Source organism: Strix uralensis, chromosome 15, assembly GCF_047716275.1.
Source record: "Strix uralensis isolate ZFMK-TIS-50842 chromosome 15, bStrUra1, whole genome shotgun sequence".
Taxonomy (NCBI): Eukaryota; Metazoa; Chordata; class Aves; order Strigiformes; family Strigidae; genus Strix; species Strix uralensis.
In genome coordinates, this window is record NC_133986.1 from 18,657,452 (window position 1) to 18,683,037 (window position 25,586).

The window sequence follows — 25,586 nt, forward strand, 5'->3', positions numbered from 1 at the left end:
CTTGCCAGCAGATGGCAGTGCCCCTACAAAAACTAAGCTGCGTTCCCTGCAACCAGGGCATCAGCGTGGGGCTGAAACCCCAAGGGCTGCCCGCAGCACAAAGACAGCCGGAGTGCTACAAGTGGTGTAAAATCACCAGAAGCTGGTGATAGTCAGACAGGCAGACACACAAAAAAAGGAACCTCAGATTTGTCTAACTGTACCGGCACTTTTTGTTAAAATCTCAACAATGGGCAGAAAGGAGAAGACGGACACGGCCAGCGAATGCTTCAGGCTTGCATGGAAGCAATTAGAGACAGATTTAAGGCTTACCCTCTCCTTGATCCCTGTGAGAGAGGAAAAAAAGTTATTGAAACTAGATAAATATTTCTCCCACTCCATATTATCGCCAAGCTTTAAACCATATACTGAAGCAACCCAATGCAGCTATTTGAAGTCTGTTATTTCTTCTTTCCCCCATTCTCCTTCTGCTCTTCCAGGATCCATCTGATTTTAAGAGTAGTAAAGTGACTGGGTTTGGGTTTTATTTTAGACAGTGTTCCTGGTTCTGAAGGTGTGTATGGATCCATATCAAGGAATAATCATAATCCTACCACCACAGGGCTATAACATGATACCCACACATGAACGCTGTGCAGGGGCTGGTGAAGCCAGACCTCAGCCGCAGTGTGCCAGGCAAGCCAGCCAGATGTGCTACACTAACCCAGATGTGCTACGGGCTCCCTGAACCCTAGGGATGTCTAATAAAAATTTGGCATAAACCAGATGCTGCTCAATCTTTATCCCGTGGCTGTAGCAACATCAGTCTCCTGGTCTGTTCCCATTCCTTGCCCCCACTTGCCAGTTTCTCCTGCTCTACCATCACCTTGCATGAAACCCAAACCCCAGAGCAGCCCTGAGGCCAGTCCCTAAATGAGGGACGTGTTAGTTAGTGATTGCCTGAAAAAGGTGCCAAGTCCCATCTTTGGAAAAAAATTTTTAAGAGCAGGCTGGACAAAATGACACAGGTTGAGCTGAGCCTGCCTTGTAGCAGAGAAGGGGGCTGAGTGCCCACTGCAGGTCTATCCATGCTGCTTCTGATCCCACGATTGCCTTAAATCTCCCCTCTGTACTTCCTGATGCATAAATGTCAAATGACCCTGTTGGGTTTGGTTATATTACTCTAGATTTGTTAAACCAGGGCAGAAAGTAGCTCCTCCACTACACTGTGTGTTTTATTCCCCCTGCTCCAGGTGTAGTGCCGCGAGCACCGCAGACAGGCTGACCTGGGGGGAGGTGTTTGGAGGACCTCCTGTGTTGGACAGAGAGGGTGTGAGGTGAACTTTGATGGACCCTTTGACACTCAAAGTCCCTTCCCCACTGCCTCGGGGTCTTTGGGCTGTGCACAGAGCGGCACCCAGTCCCTTGTCCCCACGGGGATGCCCTTGCTCTGCTGCATGGAGCCAAGCTGAACAGATGAACACGCAGGCAGCTTTCTCTCTACTTACACTTCCTCGGTATCAGACATGTTGGCAACGAGTTTCTAGACAAAAGATAAAGAGAAGGGGAAAAAAAGAAAAAAAAAAAAAAGGTGTTATTAGTGAGTGTACTTCCTAAAAATGCAAAGGCAGGAGCAGATGGGTTGACATTTGAGGACAAAAAAAGCCAGGCACCTGCTTTCCCACACAGCAGCCAATCCCCCACAGCAGCCAATCCCCCACCAACACTGCCCTTTTGGGAGCAGCACAGCCTTTTGGCAGCCAGGTCAGAGAAGAAGGAGGGGGAAAGAGGAAAAGATCATCTGGAAAGACATGTCCCATCAACTCAGCTGCTTTCCACAGGCAGGCTCAGGGGGGAAACCTGGACCCGGCTTTGTTACAAAACCTCCAGAGCTCAGGGAGACGGACGCAGGCCAGGGTGTCCTCTTGCACCCATCTGACATTTTCATCGCTCCAGCAAGATCAGAGAAACTTTTCCTTTTTTTACACTACCACGAGTGGGAAGGTGCCAAAGCATTAGTCAGAGCTAAAAAAAATAACTGAAACTACCAATATTCCCAGAGATAACTACTTGTCAGCACTGGAAAGTGTGTCTGGTTTATACAGCTGATGAATGAATGAACAATTATCTGTTGATTAGTTTAAGATGAAAACTGGCCAAATGCCTGGTTAAGCAATTCACATCAGTATAACCAGTTGTATTTATTGCAGCCAGTCCTCGCGCTACAGGGCAGAAACGAGCCCATCCGCGGCACTGTCATGGCTTGCGCTTCTGCGCAGCCCAAGTCAGGACTGCGTGCAGACCACTGCCCCCCAGAGAGCTGCAGCCGGGGAGGTGCCACGGCTGGACACGGCCACTCTGCTGATCTTTGCTGGACTGCAAATGTGTGTATCGGAGCCTCAGCTGGAGTCAGAGGGAGCGGCGCTGCTGTTCGCGGAGCATCGCGAGGATATCGCACGCTGCGCCAGGTTCGGTGATGGCAGCGGTGCAACACTATGGCTCTCCTAAAAGCATCAGATGCCCTGAGGAGGCGGGGAAGGGCCCCCCCCAAGCCTCCTCCAAATCCATGGTGAGTCTTAAATTAGAAAGCCAGGCTCCTCCTCACTGGGAAACCCAAACCATGACTTTCCTGACTTCATTACTCAGCTGATATATGAGAGACGTCTTGAAGGAGCAGGTGGGCTGACAGCTTCAAAAGGAACAACTGCAGCTCAGCAGCTTTCTATTTCAGAGGAAGGCAGTAATCCCATAGGCTCCAACCCTGCCCTATAAGGGATTCTCTCCATTCCCCAGCAGTGACCCCAGGCACCACACGTTAACACCAACAGGATTTAAAACCCTCATGTTCTAAGCAGCGATAAACAGACAGCAGTTTTTCTTCTAGTTCCTCATTTGTCCTCTTTCTGAAATTCAGCATTGTCCTGGAAGTAGTGCCAGCAATGGCTGTGTTATGACCTGATCTGAGTAGTTGGATGGGAGGATGATCTACTGCTAGGACACATGAGATTTAGTTCCAGTGATCTCTTGGTCCCAGGCTGCTTTTGACTTGGTAGCTGTGATTGCCCACTCCTCAAGAGCAGCAGCCATCCCAAGCAGTACTCTGGGGACTCTAAGCCCATCAGGCAGGAGAAGTCTGGGAGAAATGTCATGTTTGGGAGGAATTTCAGCTCTCCAAAAGGATTTTCTGCTGCATCAATTTCTGCTGCTGCTTCTGTTACTTACTTGGATGCTACAACACCTCTGGTCTCTCTCCTCTGGTCTTTTTTAATCTAGATCATCAAATCTTCAGGATAAAGACTTCCACTTGCTATCTGCACAGTGGCTAGCAGGTTTTCAATCTCATTTCAGCCTCCAAAAATGATTCAAGCTATTGGTAATAATGCTTGACAGTATGTTGGGTTATGCAGCAGAACAGCAGAGCTTCTCCTGGCAAAAGCCCATAGAGGGAACCTGCCAGATGCCCAGGTGTTGGCTTCTTCCAAAATGCACGATCTGTAAAGACTCAGGGCAATGGCCAATCCTCCCATGGATTCTGCCTTTAATTTATAAACCCAGATTTCTTCCCAAGGTGGAGGTAAAAAAAAAGACTTTTAAAGGGCTTTGGGTTAAACTCTTCTTCCCTCTCACTCCGGTGAGGAGTAATACTGCTCAATGCTGGAGAAGAAATCAGCTTGAGAGCCCTGCATATGCATACAGAGAGCAAACATCTGTTCAGTGTAGGGTAGGCACGTAACGCAGCGCATGCTGTTCTTTCCAAGGCAATTGAAGTCAACGGGAGTCTTTGCAATCAGGCTTTCCATTAACAGTTATTGGAATGAGCTCATCTAGTCTCCAATTTAGCTCTGAGGACATCTTGCCGAGGGTTGTCACATTGGCTGTTCCCCTACACCCTTCCATATTTGTTAATCCAAGCGCTGCAAATGCGAATGGGATTTTGCATGGCATCTGTCCGCATGCTATAAAAGCCTAGCGAGAACGCCAGCTTCCCTGACACCGTAAGACCCCAACCCTGAGGGGGTTTCTGGGCCCCGGATAAAATGAATTAATAACAAGTGCATTGGCAGACTCTGTGCAGAGATGAGCCAGACACAGAAACCCCACAGGCTAGGGCAGGGGGGACAGAAAAGTGCAGGGGGAGATATAGATTTCAGCCTTGCAAGGGCCAAGTGTTCAGCCAAGTTTGTCCGCTCTGTCGGGAGGAGCTGGCATTTAAGGCTGTCGCTGACTGCCACTGCCCTGGCTGGAAAGCCGAAAAGGTCTAGCCTCAAGAAGAACAAGGTGTCTTGTGCACTTCGTGGCATTCAAAAGCCATCTGGTCCCTCAAAGCCAGGGGCAAAACACAGACCATCACAGCAACAGCCACCCGAGATGAGAAAGGCTCTTTGATGCCCAGCGCTGTCCACATAGCTAACTCTGTCATCAAAGCACCCAGCAAAACCAAACCATATTTACCTCCAAAAGGCAATAAAGCAAGCAATCTGCTAAGAGCAGTATTTTTTGCAGTTAGGATTAAGTTCGCTGAAGGCAATGGAAAGTCTCCAGCTGGCTCAGGATTACCCTTTGGTGGAAATTACTTTACACACAGCAAATGCAGCCTAAGATTAAGGCTGTTAGCACCTTAAGGCAATAACTAGGTTTTGTTTGTACAGTGGCAGAAAAATGGGGTCTGGTCTTGACTGAGGTTTAAGGATGTAATAAAATCAATTAGTTAATACTGCCCACCATTTGGAAGGAAATGAAAACACATGGGAAAGTTTCACCAGACCAAAAACTTCCTGCCTGCTCCCACCCCTTAAAGGTGAAAGCAAAGGTTATTTTCTGCATTTTGTTCCAGCTAAGCGGGTCACGGCTGGAAGGACAAATACCCTGACCCTCCTCAGCCCCAGGTGGGCAGGAATGCCACGTCCCTTTTGGCCCCAAATGCTCCTGCCCTTGGCTGAAAGAGCAGAGCCAGCACATCCCAAGAAGCCTCTTAGCAGCTGAGAATGCACCCGGGAGGGGGAATGGGGTGCCTTGCGCCTCCAGGCCATCCCTGGAAATAACCTGCCCATCAGTCATCCCCTCCCAAGCCAGGCCATACAAGGGAGGCAAGGTAGCAAGAGCCGTACGGAAAGGGAGCAGGACAAACGTGGCCAGGCACGGGCAGTGGGACCTGGCAGGGACAGCTATCAGGCGAGGACTAGGGGTGTGATCCACCAAGCACCACATGGCCCCGCGTTCCTAACAGAAGCTGCTGCAAACCCACTGCATCTATTTTTATATAGGTACATATATATATATAAAAATATATGTATTGTATGTATCTATTAAATACATAAATATAGATATACTTTCCTATATAAAAAGTATACACGTATACTTTTTTTAATACATATTTCTTCTGTCCCTCTGCCTCCTCCCTTTGTTTCTGAATTGCTCAGTACTTTTAAAGCGTTTCTCTCCCAGAAGAGAGAAGGGCTGGAGAAAGAAGCACCCACCGCAGCGCTGCTGCTGAAACAAGGTAGCAGGACCCAAGCACTGCTGCAGACTCCACCGACATATAGTAAAATCCTGATTCCCTGCCCCAGAATGTGCCCTTTATCCTTGGCTTCAGGGTGATATGATCTGTCTGATCCCTGCTTGGAGTTTGCTAGGAACAACAAGGCTGAGACAGAGAACTAAAAGACAGTGACCATGCTTAGCTTAAATCCCCTGGCTTTTCCCTGGTCTCGCACCCATGAGGGATGGCTGCCTGCCCCAGCAATCACCTGTGGCCTCTCTGGAGCTCCCCCACACCAGCGCCACGGCTCCCACCCAAATCGCTGGCATCAGATCCACCTATGCTGGTGACACTCCTGCCTTTCCAGGATTCCCCCCACCCCATCAGCAAGGAGCTCTGCCCCAGGGTAGCTGCAGGCTGGTGGGGGAGATGCCCCACACTGAGGGGTCACCCACACTGGTCAGGCCAGCCAAACACAGGGGTCTGAAGCCATACATATAGGGAGCATGCCATCACTGCTCTGAACTTATCCCCCTCCTCCTGTCCACCCATGCACACAGGGAGTTTCTCTCCCAATTTTCTTCTTTTCCATAGGAGGGGGCAGTTTTCCATAACCACATTCGTGTTTCTCAGGTCTCTGTCTAGCCCCACACCCCACCTCGCCTGCCAGCAGCTCCCTAATGGTCCTGCCCTTCATCCCTCCCACCTCAGCCATCCCTTTCTCTGGGTGACAGGAGAGGGAAGGTCGGCACTTCCCTCCCGCTGCTGGAGGGAGTTTTTCACTTCATTCACAGCCCCACGCCTTGGTTTTGGCAGGGTCTTTTCTCCCACCACTGATCCTTGAGAGTTCAGAGCAACCAAATCTCTGCCGGTGACATGAACCTCCTGTGATGCCCAACCAAAGCCAGGAAGGAAAAGTGCCTTTTCCTTAGGATTCTGGGCTGGCTCCCAGATCCTGTGGACCCCAACCCTCCCCTGATGCTTCTCCATTCAAACTAAGGCTCAACCCCTCTGTGTTTTTACCCCCCAGCAGCATCCCTCGCCGGGGCTCCTGCTTACCTCGGAGGAGCGGAGAGAAGCGCCGAGCTCCCTGCCGAAGGGGACGGGCAGGCTGGGATCTGCGAGCGTCCCAAGGTGATGCAGCTCTCAACTTATAGTGACATTTGATCGTCTGGAGGAGCCGATTGGCCCTAGACTCCCTGCGCTGGGCAGGGAAGGGAGCGGGGACGGGGCGGGGTGGGGGGATGGAAGGGGAAGCAAGGGAAGGGGGAAAAAAAAGGTCATACCATGTATAGGAGCAGCTGGAAGAATTGCACAGATGATGCTAAGATGGGAGGGACATGTTTGGAAAAAAAAACCCTCTGGGGATTGTTTCTATATTTACAGCCCCACCAGGCAGGCAAGCTTAAAGAGGGGTATCTGAGGCAAAGGCACCTCAGAAACAGAGTGTGGGGTCCCTGCAGCAATGTGGTGCATGATCACTGCTTAAAACCTGGTTGATTGCTCGTGCAATCTCAACACTAGCAGCAGCCTCCGCTCTCCTGGCTGGGCAGGGGCTCTGCCCTGCTGCCCCTCTACGTGTAAATGGCTTTGGTTGAGCTGCAGGGTTGGAGCCTGCGGAAGGCTTGGGGACCCTCTACCCTCCCACGGTCTTTGAAACGAGCAGTCCCAGGGCATGTGAGAAGTCAGAAGCACGTAGCACATGTGTCAGGTGTGTGTTTGTGCATGGCTGGTGTGCAGCATGCACCCACCTCTCACTAAGACTACCAGGGCTCTGCCACACGTCAGGGCTTGAGGAGACCTGGGGCAAAACACAAGGGAGCAGGAACACAGCAAGAGAGCTTGTCTGACCTCAAGCCGCACTCAAAGACGTTCTTAGCACGATACAGAAACATTATTTAAGTAAGGACATCTTAGGGCAAACCCCAGATGGCTGGACCCCACCTGGAATCCTCTAGCCACCCAGAAGGGTTTTGCTGCCCAAGCACCCTCCCCAGTTGCATGGCTGTGCCGGCAGAGGATTGCAGTGCCTTGCACAACCCTCTGGCTCATGGTTTCCACTTCACTAAACCTCACAGGCTTCAGCTCCCCACGCCCTCCCTCTCACCCCTCTCCCCTTGGCAGGGCTCCCTGGCGATGCAGAGCGTATCCTCCACTGTGCCTGGCAGCTCCAGCACCCCCTTTCGCCCAGCCTGTAGGAGCAGAGAAAAACTTTAGGAGCTGCAGGGCAGGCGATATTTTTGGCCTGGGTCACAGATTGATTCCTGCCCACTCTTTCCCTGCCACTTGCAGGAAAGGGTCCCCAACTGAGGATGTAGACGACCTTTTAAAGCCGTGGAGTGGGAGCACAGCGCTGCAGCCTCCCATTCACCAGGTAACATGCACGAGCAAAAATCCCCTCTCCAGCTTGTATTCTCCAGCTGTCCAGCAGCTTATCCCCTCACCTCCCTCCTGCAACCCAGCTTGAGCCAATGCTTTTGTTACTTGTCGGGTGGGAAGGGGACAGTGCATCCATCCTCAGCACCCTGGCTTCAGCCAGGAGTTTGTGGGGGGAGCTGGGGTGGGCACCCTGCACTGCCGAGGCGAGTGGCACCTGCATGGGGACGCACGGCTGGACCTGGTATCATGGCTTCCACGTCCCCTCCCCAGCTCTGCTGAAAGCACTAACGCAGCAAACCAGCTTTCACGCTGTGTTTTCGGCACCATCAAGCATTTTTGCCATCTTCCACTGGCTCGTTTTCCTCAGGCGCTCCACCAGCCAGGCACGTCTCCAAGTAATACTGTATTTGCCCAAACTGGCAGCAGGGTGGGGATGTATGGGAAGGGAGTCCCCCAGCTGTTTCTCCTTTTATGCTCACGGTGGACCCAGTTTGCCAATGGTATTCACCAGCCTCCTTTGCCTGCCTGCCAGTTACAGACTGCCCCTGCTGCTGGCGGAGCATTGCGACTCAGTTCTCCCACACCAAGGATTGGATCAATCAGTTAAAAAGAAAGTGTGTGCGTACAAGCGCGTGCAAAACCTGGGCTTACACCAGGGTCGTTCTCAGCAGATGTGAGGCTGAATGCTACCAGGGTCCTGTCTGGCCCATTTGCTGTCAGGCGGTTGGCAGGAGCAACGTGAGCATCTTGCAGGGTTGTGCAGCCTCTGCCAGAGCGGTGCTGCTTGTGCACCAGCAGCAGGGAAGCGCTCCACATCACTCAAATTTCCCTCTAAGCATCCTGACAAATGTGACATTGATGCAGGCTGCGGGAGGGACAGGTAACTAGACATTTCTACCTGCTGCAGCTCTATTTTCAAATAGATGAGCTGCCTCCAGGATCCCCTTAGCTCCTGTACACAGGCACCTGCGCTCAGCTCAGTTTCTGATCTGGACATATTAGGCAACTGCTCCAGACAATGTCCATCTTCACATTATGCATCATGTCCATGCTCCGTCTTCCCCATCACCAGCCCCAGTGAGCATGGCCCACAGGGCATCTGTGCACCCTACGGGCTGTGCTTATGTCCGTGCCATGCATCTCATTTCCAGTCCCAGCACAATCCAGTTCCCTCTTCCCACAGGACTGAGGGGATCTGCTCCATCCCTCTGGAAGGAGGGTTTATCTGATGCACACCCTGTCTGCTCCACTGTCATCTGGTTCACAACTGAGGCTCATTCCCCACAGCCCATTTTATGTTTGCCCTTTCTTCTCTTTGTTGGCAGTGCTTTGGAACTTAACTATAATCCTCTCCAATATTTGTTTCATGCCTTAGCTGCACACCCTGTGCTTTTCACACATACCCTACATCTAGTCCTTATTTCACCTCTTGATGCCATCGCACAGCAGTTTCATTCACAGCCTGTGATGTTTTCATCATCAGCTTTGCCTCTTTACTGTAGATTGTTCTGCTTTAGGATATGTTTTTTGCTGTCTTGACATCATCTCTTCTCCCTGCATCAGCAGCAAGGTGTACTTGGACTTGCCTTTGAGCTGCTGCAGTACAGCCACGCCAGCCTAGAGAGCGAGCAAACCACCACCAACTACCTCGTGCTCCCTACTGGTCGCATGGACCAGATGAGGGAGAGATGATCCTGGCTGCGGCCACATTTCTACCAAAAGCTATCAGATTGTGTTAGGCAGGGTGCCGCGAGCAGCTGTCTTTGGAGAAGCCCCTCTCACCAGCTGCTGGGTTAGGAGACAGCACCAAGGCCAAAGAGAGCACACGTACAGGTCACAGACATGAACCCGTGTCTCAAACTGCATAAAGCCCAGCTGCCTGCTGACCTCAGGCCAGAGCCTGGCATGCTTTTACAGCGATGGCATCTCCACCTGGGAGAGGATACAGCAGAGCAGTGTTCCTCCCTGAATAGGAACTAGAGGCTGGGGAAGAGATCTAGAGAGGTTCCCACTAGGTAACCTACCCCAATATCGCATTTCTTTTGGGTAGGTAGGAGCACCCAGACTGGTTATTTGAGATGGGCCACAGGAATATACAGCATAGCAGGGCCACTCGCAGCAGAGCTGTAATCAGCCCTTCTCATCTTTTCTGGCTGTTGGCTGACCTATTGAAGCAGCCAGCGCACTCAGGGGAGAGATGCTTTGAAACAGAGTGCACACTCATTAGCCCTGATAATTTTACAAATTGCATAAAGGTGGGTACTTTGGCCAAATGCTTGTCTTCTTTTTTTATACCCTCACCTCCCGTGCTCATTGCACACCAGTCAGGGGGCAGAATTTCCATGGATCACTGCCTCCTACAGCTGGATGATGCTCAGCCAGCAGGCTGAAAAAGTGCTGGAAAGTGCATCTGAAAACCTCTACAGCCCTTGAAGTCTGAACCTGCAGCTTCACGTTTGTTGAAGACTACAGAGTTTGTAAATAAAATCAGCTACACTCTTCCCATAAAACAGGTGCTCTTTCGCAACGCAGGAGAGATCTAACTCCTGAAATGAAACAGTACCTATTCCTTATTCACCAACTACTGACCAACACTGAGCAAATTGATCTAATACTGAAACCAATTCTGCTTTGGCCTACAAGTTGGGCCAGAAAACCTCCAGAGGTCCTTCCTCACCCAAACTTGGCAATGACTGCACTTACACTTTCATGCTAGAGCTACAGAGGAACTTTCACTGACACCTTCTGTCATCCAAAAATGGTTAAGTTATCCAAAATGAATTTATTTGCAAGGAAAATACGTGTTACTTAAGTCATTCCATCACTCACAGCCTGAATGTTTCTTTTATCCACCACCCCACCCCCCCTTTGCCCCAAAGTCATATTTGAATGCTTTCTTTGGATTTTTTTGTATGATACAGCTATTCTGGTTTTGGCATGTTTGTCCACTTACACAGACATCAGCACTGAAACACTTGAAGTTATCCAGGAGAAGGTGTTGATTAAGCTGACTGGGGGAGGGTGGGGATGTATTTTCCTGTTTTGTCACACTCAGATATAAACCTTTTAGCATGATTCAGAGCAGGTGGGAAATGGGAATCGCAAAAGCCATTTGGGAAAGAAAAGTAAATTCTTATCCAGTTCCACCCCCCACTTTCTTCTCTTTATCCCACCCCAGAGAAAGGGGTTCTGCAGTGGGGTTTAATCAGCAGTTCAAGGTTAGAGTAGATGCCCTGTGTTCACTGAAACACTCTTCCCAACTTAATTGAAGTAGCTGCCAATAAAAAGGCAGATCAGATAATGACTAAGTAAGTACTCTCAGAGAAAGGACAGACTATATATATAATTATTTTCTGTTCCTGGGTAAAATCCAATGACCTGTTTTATGCAGCCTGTCAAGCAGAGATCAGAATAGCCTTAAACTTTAAAATCAGCTCCTCTATTTAAGTATCAGCAGACCACTGCCATTTTACTGGCGATGACGGGAACCTGAAGAATCTGAAACACAACTCAAACAGGCCAAGCAAAGACCACGCATCCTCCCTGGCTCCTCTAATACCACCACTTGGCATTTGGGCTTGGGATCTCAGTCCTCAGTTGTCTCTTCCTCCTGCAGCTACAAGAGACCTGGTGCAGTGCTTGCCACGCACCTCTTGCGGCAGCCGCTCAGATACAGGGGAGAGCAAGTAATCGCCAGGTTCTGGGTTCACCTACCTGAATCCTGGAGGGTGGCTGGGGAACTTTGGGGTGCCAACACCTTCTCCTGATGGTGGTTTCATGACATCTCAAAGGTTCAGGGGCATAAAAAGGAGAATAAAGGGTAACAAACAAGCTTTCTCTTATTAACGACCAGATTACCTAGGTACGCCTCCATCCACCTTCCTGATAGTGTTGTTCTCGCATATGGAGGACTGTGGAGGGCTCTAGTGTGTCATCCCTTTTGTGAAACTTGGTCAGCAGGAAAATCTGCCCCCGTCTTATCCCCTCTTAGCCTGTAAGAGCAGAAACTCTACATCTTTGCATAAGAAATAGGGAGGGATCTGAACGCCTCCTACTTCAGCATCAGATGCAGACATAAGCCAGCCTTGTGCGTCATTCATACAGTTCATGCTGCAAATACACTCATTAGGCTGGTGTGGTTTCAGTGGTGACAGTGGCAGAGCAGGGTACAACATGTCCTTGGGCATTTTTAAATTCTGTTGAAATTTTCTTATTCATAATGGATTTTTTCCTAAGTTTCCAGTTGGGTTGGCTCCGATGGTTATTGTCTGTTTATTTTCCCAGCAACATTTTCAGTGTTGGAGACACACAAAGTCACTAGCACTCCTAAATGACAATGGCAGTTTTGAGACGTTGAAGTCATCAGTCAGAGAGGAATTAACTGCATTAGGGTATTTGCATGAAGGATTGAGCACCTACCCCACAATCCTGCTTTAAGGAGCAGAATGTCCTGCAGATCTTAGGCGTGATCTCATCAGTCATCAGGGAGGCAGAGAGGGAGAAAGCAAATAGAGAGCTCACCTCTGACACCAACCTGAAAATACCAGCATCTGCATCCCTTCCATGAGACTGGCCACAGCTCTGATGGATGTGGGAAATGCTTTGCTACCTTGATCCACGACAGAGTGACTCAAAGTCAGATTAGAGATACATTAGAGACAGGGTCAGTGAGCAACAAGGCTTAGCAGGGTGGTACTGGAGAAGCAGCAAGAATTTGCCTTCACAGTTGACTTTCTGGCATAGCTCACCAGCATTTCAAAAGCCAGATGGAACAGACCAAGCTTAACCCGGGTGTAAAGCTGCTTTTTAGACCTCCAGAGAAACTGCTCTCACATGCCCCCATTTCCCTGTGAGCACGTTTAACCTACCAGCTGCCTTGACACCCACACTAAAAGGCTCCTGAAAGGCTGTGAAAAAGCAAAGCCCAAACTGGGATGACAGCTGGAAAGGGGGATGAAATGCCCTGGGGCCAAGGGGCAGTAAATAACTGCATGGCATTTGGGCCACTCACACGTTCAGCCAGGGCAAACGCAGATATTGGTGCCATCCTTACCAGCTCACTTGAGCAGTCTCAGCCCTGATCTTCAAGTCAAACTGCACACAAACCCCCAACCAAAATTCACCAACCCAATCAACTCCAAACCCCCTTTGCTCCCAGTGCAGCATTTTCTGCGCTTGCACCCTCTGCATACAGCATGTCCCTTGCCAGGAACAAGCAGAGACAGAGCCTGAATTTGCGCTCTTCCTCTCCAGGGACGGTAACAACCAAAGCACAGCTCCAAATTTGCATTTTGCAACCCTGACTTTTGCTAAACAGTAAATCTGACCAGCAAACTTGAAAAGCCTCCAGCTGGTTTCATTGCCTGGAGCTACTCTGCTAGAATATCTGTCCTGGCAAGATCACCATCATCTGCCCTTCAACTCTCCTGTACTTTAGATGCTGAACTTTGCAGGGGCAAAGTTGAGAGCATGCAATGGTGTTACTTGATAGCCCTTCTTCACGCTAATTTTAGGTGATTGGAACTTTTCATGCTTTCAAAAGGAAGTCTATCTATTTTTGAGAAACCTCTTGTACTTACTGGCTACTGTAAATACTCTTTTCCATCTGATGTTTTGATCTTACCAACAGGGCTCTAAAAATCCTAAGAAAACAGCACCCGAAATGATCTTGAAGGAACAATGACCTGTTAATTTTGTAAACCGAACCAAGTAACACAATGCACCCAATATGTGAGTGATTGCAGATGGAAACAAATTACACATCAGTAAGTACTGAATTTCATCTTTCTTCAGTTCATATTGATTCCTGATTTTTGTGGTTGCTCCATCACTCAGCTGTTTGCTTTGGGAGGTGTGCTTGCTCCATCTGCTTTAGACATTTAAGGTGCAATCCTTGTGGAATTCAGGAGATCCTCTCCTTGGACATCCTAGATCTAGGCTAGATGTCTCTCTGAAGATAAGGGATCAGGCTGGACCATTCCAGGGTCTCATCCTCAGGCTATTTACACCTAAAAGGACGAGACAGTCAGGCAGTGAGGTTGAAGGCTGAGCAGCAGGATGGGAGCCAGGACCAGTGCCCGGGAGCTGCTGTTTTGGGCTGTGCCCAGAGGAGATAAGCAAGGCAGGAGATGAGCAGAGGTGCTCACAGCAACAACCCACAGCCTCTCCACAAACTTGGGGAAGGACTACCTACCCAACCAAGCACCTCTCATTCAGTAATCACACCTGCAATTTGCTGCTTTCGTGCTTTAAAGTGCTTGCTCATATAAAACCCTATGATATTTTCCCCTTACTTTGCTTCAGCCTCCCCCTCTGTTCTTCCCATCACCCTCAAAAGCCCCAAGCCCATGACATTTTTTTCCTAGTTATTTGAAGGATGAAGAGTACATGTCTTTAGCATTGCTAAACCACTATTACTTAGAGTTATCATAAAGAGATTAAGCACCTTTCTGAAATTTGTGGATCTAAATCAAATTGTTCCACTGCAGCCAAAACCCTCAGGGGACCCAGTGCAAAAATCAGAGAAATTGCCTGTGGTCTCTCTCATTATCAGGATCTTTGGAAGCAAATGCAAGATCCAGTTGCACTTCTTGTCAGTGTCAGATGCATTCTTTACCTGCTTTAAAATATATATATACACTATATATATATATCATGCAGCACTAGAGAAAGTGTGTTCATTAGGGAAAGTGTGTTGAGCTGGCAAGAGTTACCAATACACCAACCTCAGAGCCTTGTTCAGCAGCATATCAGCTGCCACCTCCTTATTTATAGCCACCCTGCTCTTTGAGCTTGTTTATTTTCCTTCCCTAAGGTGGTGGTGGCGGGAGGGGAAGCTCTGACATTCAGGCCCAGATGTCTCTGAGTCTGACCTTTCCTTCAAAGAGCAGAAACTGCAGACACATTTCAAGGAACAAAGTCATTTGGAAACTCTGGACTCTTGTGTCCACCACCTTGCTGGAGGCCCAGTGCAGAGCTGCAAGCAAGGGTTGAGCAGAGATCTTTTAATTAGCCAGCACATATACATAAGGATGGTCATAAAAATGAACCTATTATTATTTTATACCTGGAAAGAGAACCAGATGAAGTCTAGCCCCCGGTCTTGAGAGGTGCTATATAAAGATGTAACATTCAAAACAGACTTGAGTTTTCCATCAGCTAAGTTTTCCCCAAGTTTAAATAAGGCTGGTTTATGGCCTGCAGGAAACAGGCATTGCAATGGTCCTGGACCAGGTTTTTCAATCCCATCTCACATATGCTCGTGTAGAATCATCTGTTAAACCTCGATGGAAAAAAAAAAAGCAGTCCTGAAGCCTGCTACAGAAAGACAAGCAGCACGCTTTAGTATTACTGTAGCCCCCACAGATTTATTTATTAGTAGATGCTGTATAAAAGAATGTTCTCCTTCTGCATAATCTAAACAGACAGGACGGGGAAAGAAGAAATTGGAGAGAAGCAACACCTTGAGGTGCGCCTCAAGGTCAGAGCACCACAGGGGTTCCAGCCCCTCTCTTTGGGCACCACTGACCTGCCAAGGGGATGGTAATTTGGGATAGCATGGCAGCATGGGGAACACAGGCAGCCAAACCTGGGATACAGGGACCAGGAAAGCATCGCTCTTCTCCTCTTTGAGGGCAAGCTTAATCCTGCAAGAAAGACTCACTCAATGCCTCAGTTTGTCCTTGTTGCGCTCAAAATGCAACAGTCCCAAGAAAAGATAGAGCTAAGGTCTTACGACAAAAACCTCAGAGATGCTAATGCTGCAAAAAATACAATGTTGTGAAAAATTAACGTGAGAAAGGTATGGAGCAGTCAGCTACTGAGTAAGACCAAACCAGTAACTGCTATAGAGAGGCACAGCCTACTCTCCTTTACTCACAGGAGCAGGATGAGTCCCCAGGAGCGCTGGCCACATCCCTAGGAGAGCAGAGGTCCCAGCGACATGCAGACACGTGCAGGAGAGCAGGTAGCAGGCTGGCTTTGCAAAAGTTGCAGCATAACTTCACCACCACACAGTGGTTTCTCCACAGCAAATTCACCTGCAGGAGCTTTTCATTTTAGTGAGAGATGAGCAGAAGCACTTCACAGATGCCACATTTTCTTCTGAAGTGAGAAACAAAAATCACCCCCAATGACCTGTGCTTGCTGCTGAGGGGAGAAGTGAGTCTTCATCCCCTCTTAGCATTGCCCAAGAAGCACATCCAGAGCACCTGGGCTGCAGCATCCCCTTTTTGGGGGGCTCTTTCACCATTCTGGTAACCCTACTGCCACTCCCACCACCATGTGCACACCATGTTACTTTGGGAGGAGAAACAGCACCTCATAAAGTTAATTTAATTGTGGAAAAATTTCCCCTGGCAGTTATAGGTACCTCATAAAGAGCTACATAGATCTGCTCCAAGCCAGGTCTTTCCCTGGTTCCTCACCACCACTACAGCTCCCTTGTCTCACCAGAAAGTTTCCACATAACCTGCTCACTTCTGCACTGCAACCAGAACCTGAATTACTGCAGTTTTTTCTGTTGAAACCACATCAAGGTCCACACAGGCTTTAAGTGGGGAAAATATGCCCTGCAAATTAACCCTTCTTAGAGAAGGAATTACACACAAGCAGCCTTTAGGGCCTTTTCTGCACTGCCTAAGCTGGCAGGACACAGGAATAGCAACAGAAGTTTCCGGTCATCCTTTCCACCATCCAGCTACAGAACAGAGTTGAAACAAATTGGTGCAACCAGTTTGCACTCAGGCAAGGGCACAGTAGTGCTGCTTTCACCTCAAGCCAGGACATCCCTATACACCCCATTGCTACTGCTCTGGCCTCGCTTGAAAATCCCAGCATGGCAGAGGAAGGGCTGAAAGGAGGAGGATGTGGCCAGATGGCACCCATGCTCCCCAGGGCTCTCTGAGGAACACAGACTCCTTGAATTCCCACCTCCAGGAGGAGCTGAAGCAAGGGCACCAATACGCAGAAAGATGACAGCAAGTAGTAATATCTGAGAACCTTCCTCTTCCTAAAACTTTAGGAAAGCATACATAAGCATAGCACAAACTATTTGCTGTCTCTACACCATAGAAATGTTATTACTTGGAAGGTCACCTCCATAAAAAGATTTCTCATTAGATGGCTCCAGATAGGGTAGTCAGCTCATTAAAGTGCTGGGTTCCTGTACAGACAGCTATATTGACCTCATCTAAACTGTACAAGCAGGCTATAGAGGATTTTTTTTTTTTTTTTTTTCATAGCTGACATCACCAGTGATTTTGGTTGAAGCCTGTGACATTGTTCAGGTCTATTAGTTGGGGAGCTAAGCTCTGTGCTAGGAGCTGGTCACTCCATGGGAGGTCTTCTGCATGCTGCTCCATCTCACCCAAATACCACTCATTCCCATTTTACAGTCAATTACCCCCAATAACAGTGAAGAATGCAGCAGGATGACACTGATCTCCTAAATAGGGCAGGCACCCAAAAAGCCCTTTTCCTGTATACATCAAGCTCCTTTTCTTCTTGTCACTTAGTCTGATGTTTCCTCTCCTCCACTTTTTGCTCAGAGAGTTGCAAGGTCTTAGAAACAGCTTTGCTGCAGGAACTCCTATATCAACAAAATCCTCAGAGTTGCCACTGTTACAACATCTTCCTCAAATTTTATTAAATGCTTACAAAAAAAAAAAATCCAGGACGCAGTAAATTTAAGCAGAAAGCACACTGATGCAGGAGGAGAAAGAAGCTGCCCTCTCCTCCAGAAGGGTAGAAAAAAGTTGCAAAATTATGTTGACATGGGAAGAGGGTAGGAATAAGACTTTAAAGAGGGGATAGGAGACATGCTAACACCATGAAGTATGAAGACATGGGAGAGTTCAGAAACAACCCTGGGAGGTGATTAACAGACCTCAGGCCCAAGGCCAGAGTGCCACTCTTTAGGGGCTCGGTTTGCCCATGTTCACAGCAAGCCCTGACCTCCCCAGACAACTCACTAGGATGCCCCTTCACCAAGGCGGCTTCCAGCATAAGAGCAGCAGCCATTTCCCAGATAGCCTGTCCTCCTCCAGGAGCGTAGCAGGCATGTTATCAACGTGCCCACCACCTCTGACATTCAGAAGAAGTGTTTCAACCATTGGCACTGGAGCCCACAGGTTAGAGAACAAGCAAATCCCTTTCCCAGAGAAGGGAGATGCCACCAGTGGTCAGCACTCCTCACCTGGGAAACGAGACCTCCAATCCATGTTAGACAGGGAGAGGAAGGCAGCAGCTATTTGAAACAAAGCTGCTATTGCCACTGTCGAGACAGAAAAGTGGCAGGAACATTTTGGCATGGGTATGTAACTGTGATTAAAGGATGATCTGGGAACTAAAGGAAAAAACAGGACTAAGTTGAATGTGGTTTGATGTACACAGAGACCAGTAGATGGAAGTCCCTCAAAGCAGATGTTGTAGAGGGACAGAGGCTGCATTGTAAACAGGGGGAAGACTTTACCCACAGCTGGCACCAACAGGGTGACGAGTGGTTCCTGCAGTCTCCTCATGCTCAGGATCTGCCCATTGCCCTCCTTTCAAACACTGATTCTTTTACTGGGTTTCTGTTGAGCTCCCTCTCTCCCACCACCCAGCCACCAAGAGCACAAAAGTAGAAATTCTTCATCATGTAGCAAAAGCCCTGCCAGCTCAGCAGGGCAGAAGATCCCTCTCTTCCAACACTTGAGGGGAAAAAAAAAAAAAAAAAAAAGAGGGAGAGAGGGAGCAGAGCCACAGCCTCCCATCTCCATAGCAGAGCCAGATTAAAAAAAAAAAAAGCCAAAGAGTCACATAGAAGGTTAAAACAGGGATGGGTTTTGCCAGCTGATCTAGTTCCTGTCATCCAACCGGAGGCAGCGTGGGGTATTGCTCACACCCCGAGAGGAGTCAGGCTGTACCAAAGCAGACTGACATTGGGCAGTAGAAGAGAAACATCCTTCAGTTATCTTCTGTGCAGCAGAGGAAATAGTGGCATTGAGGGTTGCATCAAGCCAGGACCAAGCTCAGCTGCAAGACAAGAAAAACAACAAGTTTATGCACACCGTTTGGCCTGCCACAAGCGATACCCGGGGCTGTACAGAGGCTGCATTTCATCTAGCAATTACAGGTGGTTTTCCCCCTCCCCCATTTCACAAAGCCCTGTGAATCAGCCCATAAAGCTTCAGCACTGCAGGACAGTCAACCACGCTGCACGCCCGTGGCAGAGGAGCTGCCGAGGGCTGCCCACCCGGCAGAGGTCATGGCTGCCCAGGCAGAGGGAAGGATGTGCTCCTGCCCAGCCCTCTCCTCCCGAGAAGGAGGAGATTAGCAGGTTTCCTTCCAAGTCTGAGAAAGCCACTAAAGGGGAGAGCGTGTTCCTACACCCCCGGCAGCCACAGCTCTCCATTTGGGACCATCTGCGGCGGTATCGGGTTCCTGCAATTCTCGATCTGCTCCACGCACGACAGCTGGTGCGGCCGAGGGACTCCAGCACACAAATGACTTTTCCATTGCATGATAAATGACTCCTCCATGCTGACACTGGCCCCACCATTCCCAGTTTGGGGTTGATTGCAGATGGAGCAGAGTTCAGGAGAACAGTTGGGGTCCAAGAGTGGGGTGACCTCCCCTCCACCCATGGGCACTCAATCAGCAGCAAGGAAACTTAACCCTTTGAAAGCCTCTTGACTCAGCTTCTAGCTCATTTTCCTTCCAGCTTATCACAAACCCACAGAAGTTTCTCAGGCAGTATTTTCCCTGTTGTTCCTGGGTTTTCAGCCCTGGCCTTTCCGCTGGCAATAAAGCAAGTCCATCTGTCCCTTTCCTTTTGCTTCATTACACAGCAAGGGGGAAGACACTCACAAATCTTGCTTGTTGCAGAATTTCTCCTGAGCACACAAAGCTCTGAAGCAGACTCATCAAACAAAGCCAAGCATGACAGGGAAGGCAAATAAATTAAGAGCTAATTTCCCTTTGCTGCCTCTTAGCATCTATCTGCCTCACTAGTCAAACACACAGACTCCAGCACAGTCACATGCCATGGAAGTTACCACCCACAAGGTCTCCAAGACCCACAGCACAGCAAGTTTCAAGTCAGATGGGATGCTGAGATAGTAGGAAGAGTGATTTTAAGAGCATAGACTATTGTATAAGACCACAAATCTTGATGTTAGAGGGCACAAATCAGCCTCTAACTTTGGGAACAGAGGGAAGGTTTTCCCAGTGCATGCAGATTGTATCTAAACTTCCCACTTCAAGAACCCCCAGGCCCTCCTCAATAGCATCTGGCATTTTGCAGCAAGTGCCAGGCAAGATTCTGCTCTGACCCATACAGAAAACTGCATTTTTCTGGGGTGCAGCAGTCTGTAGTACAAGGAAAACACTTGAAGAGCTGATCAGTAGTTGGGAAAGTCACTGTCCTACCTCTTTAGTATTCCCAACACACGGCTGAAGCAGGTCAACCTTATAATTATGGTTTACCAGAGCTGCTAGACCATAGCTCATCTTGTAATAAAGACTGTCCATGTGACCACATTAAACAGGAGCAGATGAAATCATTCCACAATCAATCCTAACATCAGATGCATATAGTAGCTCACCTTGCAGCAGATAAGAATCACACAAGCAGTTACCGATTCCTGTGCAAACAGAACCAGAGTAGCGTTGCACAAAAGCAAGTACGCACTTCTCCAACGGAGGTATTTTGGCTTTCTGACCCAGAAGAATCTAGAATATCCATGAGGTTGGGGAGGAGAGAAGGTATATGATGAAGGAATGGGTTATCAGCCTTTTTTCAGGCCAGCACAGACTTATTTTTAAGAGTAGCTCTTGGAACAGAGCAAGTCCTAATCCCAACCTTGTGCCTAAGGCATGAAGCTGATAAGCCACTGGGAATGCCCAACAGTTGTCACCCCCAGCTGGCACAAATCCCCTCCAAGCCCCCTCGCCGAAACAGCAGGAGGTTTCTCATGCCTGTAGCTGAAATAATAGAATCATAGAATAGTTTGGGTTGGAAGGGACCTTTAAAGGTCATCTAGTCCAACCCACCCTGCAAAAAAGCAGGGACATCAACTACATTAGGTTGCTTAGAGCCCTGTCCAGCCTAACCTCAAATGTTTCCAGGGATGGGGCATCTACTGCCTCTCTGGGCAACCTGTGTTTCACCACCCTTACCATAAAAAATCCCTTCCTCTGAATCTACCCTCTTTTAGTTTAAAACCATTACTCCTTGTCATCCTATCACAACAAGCCCTACTAAAAAGTCTGCCCACCTTTCTTATAAGCCCCCCCTTATATACTGAAAGGCCACTGTAAGGTCTCTCTGGAGCCTTCTCCTCTCCAGGCTGAACAAGCCCAACTCTCTCAGCCTTTCCTCACAGGAGAGGGGTTCCATCCCTCTCATTTTTGTGGCCTCCTCTGGACTTGCTCCAACAGGTCCATGTCTTTCCTGTACTGAGGAAATCAGCTGGTAGCAGTGCACCACTTGCTAGACACGGCCCAGACTCTGCCCACCACAGCCTCTGCTCTGGAAGACAGCTTGCCCACTGCAGCGAGGGCTTGACCTTGAAGGCTTTGTGCCCCACATGCCACTTCTTCTGTGCTTTGATTTTTTTTAAAAAAAAAGTGCAGCAGCAAAAGAAGAGTCATCCTTCTTCACCCCACCAACAACCAGTTTTGGCAGATACACCGCCTGCTTGTTTGGTACAGATCAGCTTCCCAACCCAGTGCTGACAGCAGCACTGCAAGCCCAAAGGCAACACTGGGCACTCAAGCATAAATAGCTGTTCTGGCTTTTTGAGAGTTTTATTCGGGATAGTTTTCCCGCACAGTAAGTATCATGCTACACACCCACACTAACCAGTACAGGCTGGGAGCCACCAGGAACTGAGCAGAGCACATGCAATAGCCCCTCTGGGCAACCTGGACATCACCCACCTGCTCTTCCTCGATTCAGGATGCTCAGTTGCATCCAGCATTGAGGATTAAGGGGCTCAATGATTTATGCCTCAATTCATAGCAAAACTCAGCAACTCTGTGCTGAGTGAGAGCCAGGATAGAGTCAGATTTCTTTCTGGGAGCTGCCAAAGAGTCATTGCAGGTCAGAAGCTGAGTGTTTGGTGTTTGCCAGCCTTGCTCAGGAAGAGAAAGAAGAGAACTGAGACTAGTTTTATCTTTCTATCCCCAACACGGATCCTTAGCTCCACTGTGCAGGAAATCTGAGCGGTGCTCACCAGAAAGAAAAGGAGATGGTGATGAGTTAGCAGCAGAGAGCCAGAAAAGCAGATATGCATCCCCCCCAAGGAGTAGCACAGTGTTGGCTAAAGGCGGTCCAGCTGCAATTGCCAATGGGGATAAGACCTGACCCAGACCACAACCCATTTCTGTTTCACTGAAGAATGAGTGATACAGGCAGGGCAGGGGCAATGCTCCCCAAGGAAAGAGAAAACAAGGTTTTATCTTAAATTGAGTGCAGAAGGAGAAGGTTGCCGCTGTGCTTGATGCAGCAAGGAAAGACCAGTCAAAGTTAGTGTTGTGACAAAGCACTTTCTCACCACATAAACGCAGCTTTTTTAAAGTCCTGCATTTCACAGGGATGTCTTTCTGCCAGCTGAAATCAATCAAGGCCACTGTTGACTTTGACTCAAATGACACATGTAATTTATGGCTGTTCTGCTGTACATAACATTGTATCAGAGTATTAATAACTGGAATTTGGAAAGCCATGAAACACTCCTGATTTGTGCCTCTGGAGAATGTTTCAAAGCTTCAAAATTTCAGACCCGCTCTGTTTCTCTTGACATTTTCTTCCAAATCTCGTTAGGACTTGCCAAGACACGAATGTCTGGGGTCCCAAAGAGCTCTCACTGGATTTTGCACTAACGTCAGGAGCAGAAGGGCTCCAGGTTTGGCAATACAGCTTCCCCCCAGTACACCTCTTGCCCTGCCATGCCACCTTCAAGACTGGCTGAGGGTACCTTGGGAGACCAAGGAAACCAAGACTGATGCTCTTCTCACACAGTACTGCCTCCATACTCTTAGCTTTTGGAGAGAGGAAGAGGAGGCCTTATGTATGAATGTTTCTGAGTCTACCCCAGGGCTAAACCCACAACAACTCTAAGCTTTGTGTTTTCTTCCAGGAGATGACAATGCTGATAACAGTATCATCCTCCATCCAGCCTGCTCCCATCCACCACCACCTTTCTCCCCCTCCCACCCTACCAAAGCCCGGGAAGGACAACCTGAGGCTCCAGCGGCTGCTGAAGAAGGCAGCCAAGAAGAACGCCATCCTAGCTTCAGAGCAAGCCAAGTCCTTTCGGTCCAGCCTCTCACCCGTGAATGAGGCCAGCTCTGACCTAGAGCACAATGAGACCGCTCCCCCAGCAGAGACCCCCGAAACCACAGCACCCCCCTCTGCTAGCCTCCCAACCCGCCTCTCCATCAAGCCCATCACCCACCGCGTCCCCTCCCCTTTCCGAAAGGGCAAGCCTTTCACACTGAAGGTCACCGAGCAGAGGCGCATTGCTGAACACCTCGTGCTCACGACCTCCTCAGCCACACCCCTGCTACACAAGCCAGGAGCTCCTGAGACTCCACAGAAGCCTGAAGGCACAGACACCAACCTTCCCTCTCCACACAACCCTTCAATATCAGTTTTCCCCCAGCCTCCTCCTTCCAGCGCACCCAGTAAAGAAAGGGCACCAGAGGTTTCCTTTGTCACCAAGGTACATACTTATTTCCACAGTGTCAAGCCACCCAGGGCTAAGATGCCCACATCAAATCAGACCCAAGGAACCATAAGCCATGAAGACAAAAGGCCTTCATCACCAGCACCTGAATCAAGCCGCTCCGAACCATCTCCAGGGCAGATACCCACGCCGCTCAATGACAGCGAGGCCACAGCTCCTGCACTGGAGCCTCCTGTCCTTTCTGTTGCAGAGGCAGAGCCTCCTAATGAAGCTCCCAGGTCTGCTCCTACTGAAGAGCCCGTCAAGGTCCCTTCACCCAAACCCAGCACCCCCAATGCCCACACTGATAAGCCTGTGACCCATGGAAGTGACACTGAAATATCTGGATCAGAGAGTGCTCCTGAATTACCCAAGCAAGATGGTGACATCCTAAAACCATCAACACCCAGCACTCCCTCAAGGCAAGCATACCCAGTGACAGCAACCCCCAAACAAGCTAACAGTACTGGCGCCACCTCTACGGACACCAAGGCAGAACATGTCATTGAACCTCAGTTGACCCCCAGTTTACCAAACACCAGCCCTCCTCTCAAAGCTGAGCCAGCACTATCATCAGGAGAAGAAAGACCTCCTGGAGCCAATGCCAGTGGCTGGCATCGCCTCAAGAAGCACTTGATGGTGCAACCAGAAGCACCCAACTTTCCAGAGCCCGAGCCAGAAAAGTTGGTACAGGAGGAAGGGAGCAAGGAGAAGGACAGCTCTCAAGCAATCATCAGTCAAGACCACAGGCTGTTTAAATCAAGGGCCACAAGGTTGTGGGATGCTATTTTATACCAGATGACAGTCACCAAGGAGAGGAAGCAGCAAGCAGAAGAGAAGAAGCTGCGGAAGGAAGAAAGCATCTTTCCACCCCGCCGCTTACCCATCTTTCTATGTAAGCCACGCTTTGACGCACGGAAACTGAAGGAACTGGCTGCCAAACCCATGACAAAGATCACCACTGCGTTTGAGGTGAGCCGGTTTAGACCCAAAGTGGCTGAGGAGCACACCAAGAGCTTTAACAGAATGGCATCAGGATGGTCAGTCAACTGAAGCCAGGCTGCGCCACCAGGCCCACATCTCTGGAGGTTCCTACAGGGCACCAAGCAAGAGAGCACCTATGACTAGGTTTACTGCCCAGAGCCAAGTGTAAGGAAAAAATAAAATTAAATAAAACCCCTGCAAGCCAGCAGCCTCATGCTGTGGGTTTAAGGGTTACTCTCCATATATAAGCTTAAACATACCACATCCACTGGTCAGGAGCCAGGAAAACAAACATACACTTGCTTTTAAAAGAGCCAACAAGCACTGTATGCAGTGACATGGGGAAGAGAGGGAAGGCACACAGCGAAGAGGACAAATTGCCTGTAGAAAAAGCCCAGTTTAGAGGAAGGTGATGGATCTGAATTTATTTTATTGTGTTTATTAAAGTCCAAGATAAATACTAGAAACAGAAGCAGTTGTAGAGGAGACAATATGAAAGAATCTGGGTTGCTCCACATCTCCCCTAGGAAGTCTTAGAAACTGAACTCAAAGAGAGTACACATCATCTCTTTAGCTTCTGCACTAACAGTGCACCCCACACCCATTTGCTGGGAACAAGGTGGAAACTCGTCCTTTCACCCGAGGCACAGACAAGAAACAGCATAATATATCCATCCTGCTCTCACATAGTGGTTCCCTGCCTGAAAAATGGGTATCATCATTTGACATCCTCCTAGGTCAGTCTACTAAATCACAGTTAACAGAAGACTAACTCTGCTGCAGTAATCAAGTTCTGTTATGTATTTTACCAGGCTTTCTTAAGTACAGCTGGGGGCTGGTGTTTTCATGATAATCAACAAGAGCCTGCTTCAGCATGTGGGTATCCAATTCTGTGTATTTAATCAGGTGCTGGTTTGGCAGCAGGGGGGTGGGGTCTGCTAACTGCAGTAGTCTCATTTTCAGGGTGAACATCATGATAGATGCATACCTACTGGTGCCTGATGTCCTGAAAAAAAAGGGTATTTAAAACAAAATCCCCAACTCTGTCCATC

At 49.0% G+C, this 25,586-nt stretch overlaps 2 protein-coding genes and 1 long non-coding RNA gene across 4 annotated transcripts in view; 1 reads left to right on the forward strand and 2 right to left on the reverse strand.

The window, feature by feature from the left end:
• Nucleotides 1-312: 312 nt before the first annotated feature.
• Nucleotides 313-6,683, reverse strand: LOC141950189 (uncharacterized). Its single transcript, XR_012630935.1, has 3 exons — nucleotides 6,518-6,683; nucleotides 1,488-1,522; nucleotides 313-326 (listed from the first exon to the last, which is right to left on the reverse strand). It is a non-coding gene; the product is annotated as an uncharacterized LOC141950189 (long non-coding RNA).
• Nucleotides 6,684-7,707: 1,024 nt separating this feature from the next.
• On the forward strand, nucleotides 7,708-24,735 carry PRR33 (proline rich 33). The gene is made up of 3 exons (XM_074884744.1): nucleotides 7,708-7,832; nucleotides 13,467-13,602; nucleotides 22,963-24,735. The coding sequence occupies exons 2-3, from the start codon at nucleotides 13,582-13,584 to the stop codon at nucleotides 24,601-24,603; spliced, it is 1,662 nt and encodes a 553-aa protein (XP_074740845.1). The 5' UTR covers nucleotides 7,708-7,832; nucleotides 13,467-13,581; the 3' UTR covers nucleotides 24,604-24,735.
• The window catches only part of LSP1 (lymphocyte specific protein 1), a 51,814-nt gene continuing 43,686 nt past the window's right edge, over nucleotides 17,459-25,586 (reverse strand). For both annotated transcript variants that reach the window (XM_074884745.1, XM_074884747.1), the window contains exon 11: nucleotides 17,459-18,853. The gene's annotated coding sequence lies outside the window, so the exon portion shown is untranslated. The remainder of the gene's footprint in view (nucleotides 18,854-25,586) is intronic.